Source organism: Cyprinus carpio, chromosome B18 (genome assembly GCF_018340385.1).
Source record: "Cyprinus carpio isolate SPL01 chromosome B18, ASM1834038v1, whole genome shotgun sequence".
In the NCBI taxonomy this organism is placed as follows: Eukaryota; Metazoa; Chordata; class Actinopteri; order Cypriniformes; family Cyprinidae; genus Cyprinus; species Cyprinus carpio.
Genome location: NC_056614.1, coordinates 22177869 through 22191409, shown reverse-complemented (window position 1 = coordinate 22191409; position 13541 = coordinate 22177869). Strand labels below are relative to the sequence as shown.

The 13541-nt window shown below is 34.3% G+C and overlaps 2 protein-coding genes across 2 annotated transcripts in view; both read left to right on the top strand.

Annotated features, from left to right (window-relative positions):
- sema3e (sema domain, immunoglobulin domain (Ig), short basic domain, secreted, (semaphorin) 3E) overlaps positions 1 to 9491 on the top strand; it is a 38033-nt gene extending 28542 nt beyond the window's left edge. The window contains exons 8-17 of the mRNA XM_042744374.1: positions 236 to 350; positions 2117 to 2186; positions 2298 to 2442; positions 3183 to 3405; positions 4617 to 4708; positions 4801 to 4842; positions 5204 to 5370; positions 7065 to 7132; positions 7778 to 7902; positions 8756 to 9491. Of these exons, the coding sequence (XP_042600308.1) occupies positions 236 to 350; positions 2117 to 2186; positions 2298 to 2442; positions 3183 to 3405; positions 4617 to 4708; positions 4801 to 4842; positions 5204 to 5370; positions 7065 to 7132; positions 7778 to 7902; positions 8756 to 9211 (1503 nt within the window). The 3' untranslated portion in view covers positions 9212 to 9491. The remainder of the gene's footprint in view (positions 1 to 235; positions 351 to 2116; positions 2187 to 2297; positions 2443 to 3182; positions 3406 to 4616; positions 4709 to 4800; positions 4843 to 5203; positions 5371 to 7064; positions 7133 to 7777; positions 7903 to 8755) is intronic.
- Positions 9492 to 9846: 355 nt separating this feature from the next.
- Positions 9847 to 13541, top strand: part of pclob (piccolo presynaptic cytomatrix protein b) — an 88479-nt gene continuing 84784 nt past the window's right edge. The window contains exon 1 of the mRNA XM_042744369.1: positions 9847 to 11118. The gene's annotated coding sequence lies outside the window, so the exon portion shown is untranslated. The remainder of the gene's footprint in view (positions 11119 to 13541) is intronic.

Sequence of the window (13541 nt, the reverse complement as noted above, 5' to 3'; positions counted from 1 at the left end):
AATGCTTGCAAAAATGTAGTCAAAATACACAAGTTTTTTGAATGGTTTTCAATGAAAAACAATGTTTTTGCTCCCATAATAGTGCAAATTGTGCTCTATAACAACATCAAGCAGCAGGGGATTCATATCTGATGCTAACCAGCCAAGCACTGGCCAATTACTTTTTGTCTTTGTCAAAAGCGACACCCATGGGTCAGGTGAAATGAAGTGTCTTTTTTCTCTTCCCTGCTGTCAGAATGACCAGGGTGGTCACAGGATGCTGGTAAACAGATGGAGCTCTTTCCTGAAGACTCGTTTGATCTGCTCAGTGGCTGGACCCAACGGCATTGACACACACTTTGACGAGCTTGGTAGGGGACATTCTACTTTCTGTCTTCCTCTCCAGTGGTCTTTTTCATGCCTGTCTAAACCATAAAAGTATTTCACCTTCTACTTCATAATGGGATTGGGATTTTTGCTGATAATTGCAATTTCTGAAGATAATGCAAGATGTTATGAAGCCTAATTTGTTTACTTTCACTCTCAATTTATAGAAGTACTAGGTCTAAAATTGTGTGTTTGATGTGTACTATAAGCATTTTGAACATCTCAGTCTCGTCTTATTCTGTAGTGCAAGGGATTGTTTGTAATATTAGCCCATGAAGCTTGCACATATACATACAATGGAATGTGCTGGCACTTACACATACAAATAAAACAGCATTTTTGCCTTTGGCAGAAACTTTTATCCAAAGCGACATACATTGCATTTAAGGTTTTCTGTTTTTGGCATTGCTAGTGCCTTGCTCTGCTGTAAAATGAACCATGAACAGTATGCCATCTGGTTAGCTCTGACATATTTGTGATGCAGTACCCTAATATTGCTTACTACTGTATATAGAGAAGATAGTATGCAACTTTTAATAAAGCTCTTGTGTTGGGACTTTGTAATATACAGAGGAAGTCACTGTCCTGAGCAGTATCTGGAATCCATCAGCGTAGGGCCCCTTGACTGAAATGGCCACAATAGCACAAAACTGCAGTTTTAGCCTCAGATGAGCAGTTTCTTCCAGCTCAGTGATTTTATTCATCATATGCCTCAGAGCAAAACTGCTGATAAATCAGTTTTTGGTCTTTACATTTTGCCTTTCGCTAAAGAGAATTCTTCAGGTATCCATCACCATCCAACCATCTGTCCATCCGGATGAATTCACAATAGATCTCACAGCATAAGTCAGCTGTATGAATTGAAAATTCGAACCTGTTTAGCCATCACCAAACTTTGTAATCTTGAAGTATCTCTCTGATGAGCCCTTTGACTTTCAGAGGAAAGCTTGATTGTTTCTGCACTGACGTCCTATTAAACACCTAATCTGTTCCAACGGTGTAAAGTGCTAGATGAGACTATTATATATTTATTTGGTATTATTAATTTTGTTATTCAGTTATATTTTACAAAATGTATATATTATTTTAATAAATATACTGATATACTGATACTGAATATTTGATACTACAGATGTATTGTTTGGCCTTGTGTAAAGACACTTTCATTTTTTTATGCAATTGGCAGATGATTTTATGCAAAGCGACATGCATTGCATTAAATTTTTATTAGTTCTTGCTTTCCCTAAGGCTTGAACGCTCTTGGAGTTTTATCTTATTGATATCTTCTCACAATCACAAAACAAATGAACAATTGAAAAATGTAATAAATTTTTTTTTTAGTCTACAGTAATAATTTAAAATGTAATCATACAAATGCAACATTCAAATAGATATCTCTTTAAATAATTAAATGTATAAAAAAAGTAACCAATCAGTATTTATAGTCAATGTTTTATTTGTTGGATATGTGAATGTTTTTTATGTTAAGTTAATATATTAAGTAGTAGTACCTCATATAAATATTTTAGTTTAAAGAATTTCGGCTGCCAAAAAACAGATATTTCATTCACCTGGATTAACATCCTTTCCTATTAAACTATCCCTAACCTTACTCCAAATCAGAGGGCACTGATTAATGATGTTGTTCCAGGTCCAAAAAAGAATGTTGATCCTGAAAATCACGCTTATCACAAATTCAGGTTTATTTGATGATTTGACACTTTTTGTGTGTATCTGTTTGTTATTATAGAGGATGTGTTCGTGCTACGGAAGAAAGATGAAAAAAATCCAGAGATCTTTGGTCTGTTTAGCACCACCAGGTGGGTGAGGTCACATGTGTCACTTAACAGAGCAATGTACACTTTTATATTCTCCGTTTATTTTGGAGAACAGCAGCCTGGTTGCTCATCTTCATCTGTGTTTTCACTCAGTGCCGTCTTTAAAGGATATGCAGTATGCATGTATAACATGGAAGACATCCGTGCGGCATTTAACGGTCCTTTTGCATACCGAGAACGAACTGACCACCACTGGAAGGTGTACGATGGCAAGGTCCCCTACCCACGACCTGGATCGGTGAGTAATATTTGCTCCATCAGTCACTTTGTGTCATCTTTTTGTTTATACCAGTGTACAAAATCTCACAGCATGTTATGTTTATACCTCTGACACACGGCGTCATTTGGAGGCCCACTTGAGTGAATGTTGAATTTTGGATCTTATTTCTTCAGACACACAAAATCTCTCATGGCAGACAAGTCTATTTTCAGCATGACTGTGCACATCACTATTCTCCTCGAGCATGTCATGCCAATTCTTTAACGTTAATGCCTGAAACCGAGCACTTACGGAGGTACTGTGAAATCGAGGCATTTAAATTGCCATGGTCTGAATTATAATTATATCTGATATGTGCTGATTAATGCTCTTCTCTTGCTATTTATCTTCAGCCGATAAAAGAGTAAGATTGATTTCCAATAGTTAGTAATGACATGTAATTCACAGTCATTATCTCTGGTGTGTTGTGTCTTGTCTCATATTGAAGAATCAGGGTACATCCATTGTTCACATTTCAGAATTTGTCTCAATTCTTCACTTTCTATGTGTGGTATGTCTCTGACAGCTGACCTTTTAAAAGGCAATTTGGTAGCTTTAGTCGTGCACCGCAGGATTTCTGATTAGTCTCTTGTTCTAAAAGGTTATAGCAGCGAGAAGCGGGTGAGCTGTTCAACAAAATGAAAGACCTGAAAGGCTTTCGTGACTTGGAGAACTCTGTTCATGTTGTACTCATATTTACTGATTTTGGTCTCTCGCAGTGCGCCAGTAAGGTAAACGGAGGCCAGTTTTCCAGTTCAAAGGAGTATCCGGATGAGGTCCTGCGTTTTGTGCGTTCCCATCCCCTCATGTTCCAAGCGGTGCAGCCCGTTCACAGGCAGCCCATTCTGCTGGACACTGAAGGAGGACGTAAACTCACACAGCTGGCAGTGGACCGGGTGGAAGCTGAGGACGGACACTACAATGTTCTCTTCATAGGGACTGGTATTCAATTTTAGTACTTATATTCACATTAAAACCTGATTTGCACAGTCATGGGCTTTATGTAATTGTTTTTTGCTTTTTTTATGTCTTGCTTTTAAAAGGAACATAACAATAAACTTATTAAACTTATAAACTTATTATTATTTTATTTGATCTCTAGCGTACAAAATGGAGTTTTGTAGCTTTAAGGCCAACTATAAGCTAGTGTATTTCTAAAAAGTTGACAATTATTTTAGAAGATAGACACTACCGTTTGGGGTCTGTAAGATTATTTATTATTTATTTTTTGAAAGGAATTAATACTTTTGTTCAGCAAGGATGCATTCAGTTTATCAAAAGTGACAGTAAAGGCATTTTAATTTGATGAAAGATTTCTCTTTTCAATAAATGCTGTTCTGCTAAACTTTACAAAAAAAAAAAAAACAGCTCAACTGTTCAACATAATGATTATTATACTGAACAAATAATAATAAGAAATATTACTTCAGCATGAAATCAGCATATGTGACCCTGGACCACAAAACCAGTCATAAGGGTCAATTTTTTGAATAAATAAGCTTTCTGTTTATGTATGGTTGGTTAGGATAGGACAATATTTGGCAGAGATGCAGCTATTTGGAAATCTGGAATCTGAGTGTGCAAAAAAAAATCACTTTTGAGAAAATCACCTTTAAAGTTGACCAAATGAAGTTCTTAGCAATGCATATCACTAATCAAAAATGAAGGTTTAATATATATTTACAGTAGGAAATTTACAAAATACCTTCATGGAACATGATCTTTACTTAACATCCTAATGATTTTTGGCATAAAAGAAAAATGGATCATTTCAACCCATACAATGTATTGTTGGCTATTGCTACAAATATCCCCGCACTACTTATGACTGGTTTTGTGGCTCAGGGTCACATATTAGAATGATTTCTGAAAGATCATGTGAAAATTCAGCCATTACAAGATTTACATTTTAAAATAAATTAAATTATCAGAAAACAGTCATTTTAAATTGTACAAATGTTTCACAATATTACACTCTTTACTCTCTTGTTGATCAAATAATTGCAGCCTTGGTGAGCATAAGAAAAAAAAAAACATTACAAACAAGTTTCTGAAAAAAATTAACGGATTAAAATAGGATGGTAGTAATAATAATAATACAATAAATGTATTTTATAAGTAACTAATTCTGATCCTCTCTCTCTTTAACCCAGATAATTCTGTAGTATTAAAAATGATCACAATCTACAACAAAGAAGCCAACGCAGTTGAAGAAGTTCTTCTGGAGGAATTGCAAGTTTTCAAGGTCATCAGAAGTCCTTTGACTTTTTATCTTTATATTGAAACATTTCATTTCTGTTAGAAACACCCTTTTTTTTATTTTTTTTATCATTCTAGGTCCCTGTTCCTATTACAGAGATCCTCATCTCTACTAAACGAGTAAGACTTCCTCAGTTTGTCCTCACAGACCCTGTAGTTTTTCCACCTGGAGATGGTGCTATTGAGTAAACTTTTCATGCATGAGTGATCATCTTGATACCAATGGCAAATTCAGTGATTTATAACAAGTCAGAGATGCTTCATAGTTAATTATTAATTCTTGCCGTGATTAGTAAATAATATGAATCAAATATGAGCATCCTTTCTTCTGTGTTATTACTGTAATATGTTGTATTATTTCCAATGCACATAAATAATTGTAGAATGACTTTATCTGCATCATTATGCTAACATGATTTGGACATAATGGCATCCATCACATGTAACAAAGCGGTTGACGGCAGTGTTTGTATCTCCATAGCAACAGCTGTATGTGGGTTCTGAGCTGGGTGTAACACAGATCCGTGTGCACCAGTGTGGGCTGTACGGTTCAGCCTGCGCCGACTGCTGCCTGGCCAGAGACCCCTACTGTGCATGGGACGGGTTCACATGTTCCCGGTACTACCCAGCTGGGCTGTATACAAAAAGGTACCAGCAATTTCATAAAGATATATAGTAAATGTATAGCTTATATTTAGTCAAGTCATATTTATTTGTGTAGCACTTTTCACTCTACATATTGTTCCAAAACAAATTTACAGGAAATAAGGCCTTAAAGAGGTAGTTCAGTTTACTCACCCTTGAAGTGTTCCAAACATATATATATATGTGTGTGTATATATGTACTGTATATATGTAAATAGTGTGTGTGTGTGTGTGTGTAGATAAATTCAAAATTATTTTAGAATTTTTTAGATTGTTTTACTTAAAATTGTCTCATTACATAGATATGAAAAGTAGAAACTGCACAACTAGAAAGTGTCCAAAACGCTTATTTTGAACAATATATATTTTATTTGAAATCTAATGCAACTATTTTGTCATTTTTTGTTGAAATAAATTCAGATTTGCTGGTTTGAGATTTTGTCATGTAATGCAATAATATTCATATTTATTTATTTATTTAGGGTTTAAATACGTTTTAGTGCCATTGCATTTAAATGTATTATTATTATTGTATAGTGTTATACTATATATATATGTATATATGTTATACTATATATATATATATTGCGTTGACAAATGCAAGGTTGAGGGTTCGATTCCCCGGGAACACATAATAGGTAAAAATTGATAGCCTGAATGCACTGTAAGTCGCTTTGGATAAAAGCGTTTGCTAAATGCATAAATAATTGCTGTTGTTGTTATTATTATTATTATTATTATCAATAATAATAATAATAGGTCAATTTATTACATTTATTTCTTACAGCAAATAAATTATTTGTTCTTAATTGTTTAGGTTAATGTAGATTTTAATGTTATTCAAGGGTGCCAACATTTTCCTTTAAACCTCTTTTAGTAGAAGTCATTACATCTTATGCCTCTTAACTTTTAATCTTAAACAAACACACTTAAATAACTTGCTCATTTGGCAGGTCTGTGCATAAAACTCCTCTGTAAATATAAGTCTTGGACTGGTAGTGCACATACTGACAGAACTGATACTGTAGATTGCTTTTATAATAAGAAAGATTTAAGCGTCTTGACATTTGGAAAAGATTGTGTTTTATTTCCACGTCTAGTGTTGCAAAATAAGGTTATGAATGCATTTCTTGATTAAGCAACTTTTTTAGTCCACGGTTTCTAGCTTGTCAGAATGTATATGTGCACCATAATCTTGTTTGCTTTCCAACCCAGTTTTTCCATCAGTGCGCTCAGTGAACTTGGAGAGTGTGTGTGTTTTTGTCAGAGCTCTTTTGATGTTTCACTTAGCCGCAGGGGAGCGTGTGTGTGCTTGTGTGCCGAGCGTATCGGAGCAAAGGCCGAGTGGGAGTGTTTCCCTAATCCCGACTCAGAGGCCTGTCAGCTGTCTCAGTGTGGTCATCAGTCTGAGCTTGTTAGCGATTGATGCTAACACCTCTCGCTCATATTAATACCCATCACACGCTCACTTTGTATGCAAAGCCAGACAAGTCATGCACAATCGGCACCAAATGCCTGTCAGAGTCATTACTCAGAGAGTACAGACTAAAACCAGAGCGAGTCTGATTGAATTTCTGTCACCTCCCTGTGCTGTTATAGACTTTGGGCAGGAGGATGATATTGGGACAATTGCAGGCAGACATGCGGGCTGTGTCTGGGTTATATCAATGTCTCATTTTTCTCTTTTATTTTTTTAGGCGCTTCAGACGGCAAGACGTCCGCCATGGCAACGCGGTTCAGCAGTGCAACGGGCTTCAGCTTAGTGGTATGTTCTGGCCAGAGCTTGATCAATGGAGGATATTAGAGTCTTAGAAGCTTTATAGGGAAAAATGAGGCGGATGAGATCTGTGAAAGTTGAAGAGGTCAGAGTAGAGTTAATGAGAGTTTCTGGCGCTTTATGCGCAGATGGCGCTTTTACTTTAGCAGACAGACATCCTGTGACAGTGACTGCCCAGTTCCTTTATTCCAGAAATATTTTCCCTATTCTATTTCTCCATTTTATCTCGAATAAAATCTACTTCAAATATAAGCTCTGATATCATTATAACGTTCAATTTGAAGTTAAAAGGTATTAATAATGTGAAAAAAGAAGAACTGTACCCCTGAGCTCCTTTGAATGCAATATTTAAAAAAAAAATCTCTATCCCTTGAATATACTGACAGTATCTGTTCACAAGCTGCATTCAGATTGTGTGCTTAGCTACCTGCAGGAGTCTCCGCCATGAGCACAATATATGGATTTCTTGAATGTGTTTACTGAGAATATAAAAATGAAAACTCAATGTCAACAGTTGACACAAGTTTGAATTCTGTTGCAAGATGTTTATTGTGTACGGTGTTGAAAATATCACCTTAAAAGGAATATATTAGACTAGGCTTTTTAGAATATGGGTATGTTTGTGTTACAGAGAACAAATCATCTCAGAAAAGCTGGTTTATGGTGTGGAGAACAATAGTACCCTGCTGGAGTGCAGACCACGATCACTGCAGGCGTCTGTAACGTGGTACATTCAACATGGCGTCGATATGGATGAGGTACAAACACATGCATCCAGAATATACAGACTTTTATCATTTTAAAAAAGAAATTGTATTTATTATATTATATTATACTAACTAACCTAACTCTAACTTTTTTATTTTTATAATTATAGAAGGAAAAAATGATAAATAATATAAAATAAATAATTTCCCTCCATAATAATATATAATTGTATGCTCATATATTATATTATATTATATTATATTACATTACATTACATTGTATTGTATTTAATTTTATTATATTGTATTGTATTGTATTGTATTATATTGTATTATATTATATTGTATTATATTATATTATATTATATTATATTATATTTTATTATATTATATTAAAATGACAATACTTTCCCAATCCCTAACCCTGAGAACTTTCTAAATTTTTATTATTACAATATATATATATATATACTTTTTACAGTTAGTAATATTCATTACATTACTGGGCTGGGCTTGCTTATTTGTTTTTGGTAACAAAAAACCCAAAGGTTATATTTTTAACAACTGTAAAGTGAATTTACTAAGCCTCAGGCTGAAAGAAGTGCCTCTGCACTTACTCCCAATTTCTCTCAACACAGGGACAGGAGAGATGTTAGTGAATAAATGGGACCACATTGTTACTGGCGTTACTTATTTGAAAAAGTAACTCTTGTAAATGTTGTTGTAAATTTAAAAGTAATGCATTACTTTACTAGTTGCTTGAAAAAAGTAATCTGATTATGTAACTAAGACTTGGAAGTGGACTCGTTTGATTTGGACCAGCCTAGAAACCAGCCAAGAACAGCCTATCAAGCGAAGTACACAAATTTGATCGTGTCCTTTTCATGCTGTTTCTCTCCTTCAGGTGAAAGGCGATGATCGTGTGATTCAGACCCCCCACGGCCTGTTGCTTCTTAAAATAGTGAAGGGAGACGCAGGGGTCTACGTGTGCCAGTCCACAGAGCACGGCTTTGTCCAGACAGTGGTGCGTGTCACTTTGGAGGTGTTGGATGAGGGGAAAGTGGAGGGTTTGTTGCATAAAGGCGAGGAAGATGAAGGCGATTCTCCACACAGACCTCCGCCCTGTCATTTCCCCAGCCTGCCCTCTGCTCCATCCTCCTCAAAACTCTGGTACAGGGATTTCATGCAGCTGATTGGCTACAGCAACTTCCAGCGGGTGGAGCAGTACTGTGAAAAGGTGTGGTGCGTGTCTGATAGGAAGAGGAAGAAACTCAAGGGAATGGCACCCAAATGGCGGTACACACCCGGGGCAGAGCAGCGGGCGAGAGCACGGGCTCCTCGACACACACAGGGACAGTAAAGACTGTTAGAACTTTCAAACTCATGCTCAGTGCAGACGATTACATATAGACACTTTTATTATTGTTATTATTAAAAAAGGAATGAATGGTAAAGTCATTAAGACATTTCTTTTAGAGTCTTTAGAGTTGCATCATTAGACCTGAAAACCATTAATCTGTAGTAAATGTACCAGATTTTTAAAGGTACACTAAGTCATTTTTCATAGACTTTACAGATGTATGAAAGCAAAATAAAACCCTTTACATTATGTAGTGACAAATAAACTACATTGCTATTTTTTTTTCTTCTGATGATTTACACTTCCATTCAAAAATTTGGGGTCATTAAGATTTTTTAAAAGAAAGAAATACTTTTATTCAGCAAGGACGCATTAAATTTAAGACTTTTTGGTGTTAAATTTTTTTTTATTATTCAAATAAATGCTGTTCTTTTGAACTTTTTATGCGTCCTGTAATTCAGAAAAAATAAATGCATCACAGTTTCCACATAAATATTGAACAGTTGTTTGTTTTTTACACCGATAGTAAGAAAATTGTTTCTTGAGCACCAAATCAGTATATTAGAATGAATTCTGAAGGATCATGTGACACTGAAGATTGGAGTAACGATGCTGAAAATGCAGCTTTGCATCACAGGAATAAATGACATTTTAAATATATATTAAAATACAAAACTCTTATTTTAAATAGTAATATTACACAATATTACAGTTTTACTGTTGACAATATTACTGATTTTTCTGATCTAGTAAATCCAGTCTTGATAAGCATTGCATCTTCATAATTCCAATATTTTGAATGGCAGTGTATTTCTGTGTTTAAATTCAGTGAGTCAAATCCTGTTCTTGGAAATAAATTTTTTTATTTTAAATTTTTAGTTCAATTTGGTATTAGGACACTTATATGTAATTTTATCAAATAATTAATAAGGAGATTTTAAAATATTTAAAATGTAAAAATTTGTAGAACTGGAAACAGAAATTTGGGTTGAGTATTGCATTATTATTGCATAAGTCTTTTAAAGTGGCATATATAGCACATACAGCATGCATACTACAAATGCATGGAATTGCTTAGTGTACCTTTAAAATAGAAAAATAGGAAGAAAATGTGTAATCGGTTTGAATATTTGTACAGGGTTCTTGTGTAACATTTGTGTTGTTCTACGGAAACATGCAGTGCTACCTGACTCACTGGGCCATTAAAAGACCCTCTCAGGATGTGAAAGGAAACGTTTTCTCTTAGACTGCTCTGAACAATGCCACATGGCGGAGGCCAGCTGTCCTCTTGTCAACGATGTGAGATTTCCTATGAAGATTTCCCAGAATGACTTTTCCACTGCTGACAATTCAAGAGTTCCATTCAGCTGAAGAAAACATTTCTGTGAACAGTTGCTTGGCTTCAAAAACCCTCCTGACATAGCTTATGCACACACTGAGTATATTTATCTGCATTTTCATTATTTTATAAATTATTCTAGGTAAGATGGTGTAAGATTTGTTAGTGTTTTTGTAGTGGTTTTGGATTTTGACTGGACATGTAATAATGCATTTCAGTTGTGTATATAGGTTTATCGTTATGCGTTTCTAGCATTTAAAAAAGCGTCATCTTCCTTTGTTAGTGTTTAAGACATGCAACAATATTTTTTGCTGTGAACTGCAAAATTAGAATCAAATTATGATGATATTTCAATGAGATCAACAGTCCCTGTATCATGGTGTTCAAAAGTGTGTTAAATCTTTTAATTGCAGTGTTGTATAATAAATGCCATAAATCCACACAGGGTGGAGGTTTAGCTGGTTAGTGTGGCCCTGTTAACCCCTGCTGTAACTACACCATTGACCAGCTGCTGTTGAGATGAACAGGAATGCGAACAGACAACTTACTCTTCTCAACTTTTCCCCAGGTATCATTGACCTCATTATAATATACACTAATGTTCAAAAGTTTGGGATTGAGTAAAAGAAAGAAAGAAAGAAGTCCAAATATACAATAAAGCAGTAATATAGTAAAATATGTTTTCTGTTTGAATATGTTTTAAAAAGTCATATATTCTTATGATGGCAAAGCTGAATTTTCAGCAACCGTTTTTCATGCCTTCAGTGTCATATGATCCTTCAGAAATCATTTTAATATGCAGATCTGCTGATCAAGAAACATTTCTTATTATTGAAAACAGTTACGCTGCTTAATATTTTCGTGGAAACTGGATTGAGAATCTTTGATTAATAGAAAATTGAAAAGAACTACATTTATTTGAGACACAAATCTTTTGTACCATTATTAGTGCCTTTATTTTAAGATTTACTTTTGATCATTCCTGAATAAAATTATTCGTTAACTTTCCCAGACGAAAAAATCTTATTGACCCCAAACTTCTGAATTGTGTATTATATTGTTTTTGTTTGATATGAAATATATCTTATGTCTTGCTGAAACCCAGCTTTGGAGTTCAGGGTGAGCATGACGGGAAGAAGCATCTTGTTTTTGACATGATGGATGGAAGCAGTTTGTATTCATGGAGGTCCGTAACATGGCGTATTAATATTCAGAGTCTGGTCCTCCAGTCCTTGCTATCTGTGACTTTCCAGCACAGCCGTTCTCCTGCTCTTTCTTCTTCTCTCTGCTTATTGCAGATGGACCTCTTAATTAGCAATATGTACGCCGGTCTGCAATGGAAATAATGTGTTTCATTTATGAGTGAGACAGTCGCCCGAGTGTGTCACTGATAACGCCTCACCATAAACATGCGGCGCAGACCCTGTGCTGATGATTCATTATAATGAAGATTGCTTCCACATTCCTTCATTTTTCTCACATTTAAAACATTTCAACATAGCACTGAGTTCAAGAACCTTTTGCTCGTGTTCAAATTCTCCACTTAATGTTTTATTGCTCTGAAATGACTGTGATTGGTGTATATCAGTACAGTACAGTATGTGCTGAACTATTTTATTATGTTTTCTGTCCGTTCTTCTATATCTTGCCAGGATCCAAAATATTTTTTTAGAAATGAATGGAGAAAATGTACCATCCAAATTTCTCTCATCATTTTTCTCACCCGCTTAAATGGGACTTTAGGCTTTCTTTTCGAGGCACTTGTGTGAGGGTTGGAGGTTACAAACAGTGTTGTTTTAGTATTATTTTTATATTGTTATATTTATTAATTGACATTTTAATTTTAGTTTGATATTTATTTGTTTTTGTAATTTTTAAAATTTGTTTTTAATCTGTATAGTTTTAATTTTATTTTAGTAATTAGTACTTTAACTTAAAAAAAGATTAGTTTCTGATTTTCATTTAAGTTTTTCTAAGTTTAAGTTTTTCATCTAATATTTATAAAAATTGTTGTAATTCATTTTAGTTACCAATAGCAACACATTTTGTCAAGCTTTAAAAGGGACACAAAGGCACTATAAATGTAGACATTTGCTAGTAGCTTAGTAGCATAGTATCGTTTCATAACTTGTAAATACATTTAAATCATTATTCACTAGAAAATGATCTATAATAGTTGATCTATTAATATCTGAATGTTGAGTTCAATCTATTTAATGATTATTTTACCCAGTTTACAAAACCAATATTTCAGGATGACATAAGTTTTATATATATGTGTGTGTGTGTGTATATATATATATATATATATATATATATATATATATATATATACAGTATATATATATGTATGTATATACATACATACACGCACACACACACACACACACACATTTTATTAGATTGATCTGGTTTTAACTCTGTGAGAAACCTTTTTACTTAGTTAACACTTTTGAAGACATTTTTAGATATATAGTTTAAAAATATAATTTTAGAGTTTTTAGTAAAAGGTAAAAAAAAAAAAGATTGTTAAAAAAATAAAAAATCTTTCCATTAAAAGTAGACACACACTGACATAAACATTTACAAAACCAGTCTAAATTATTTTTACATTGAAGCATACTATGTAGAAGGAAAAAAAGTGGTCAAACTATTGTTTTTATTGTTGAAATTAGTTATTTTACATAAAAAATGTCCCCAGTGAGTTGGCAAACTGATGGTCAGTTTGTCTGAGTCTTTAAACGGCACTAAAATTGGAAATATAAAGGAGGCGCCGAAGCTGAAAGTTATCTACAGTATGAATCATTCCCCGAAGATACTTAGAAGTTCTTCTTTTCTTGCTGAGCACTTCTTTTCATTCTGTCGGTGTAGATTTAGACTAATTTTAGCCTCTTGAAAGGAAAACGAGTTATACTCTCATAAGCAGGGATGTTTGCTCGGTTTCATTCAGAGCTAGTTTTATTGAACTCATTCCTCTCACAGCCAGCTTCC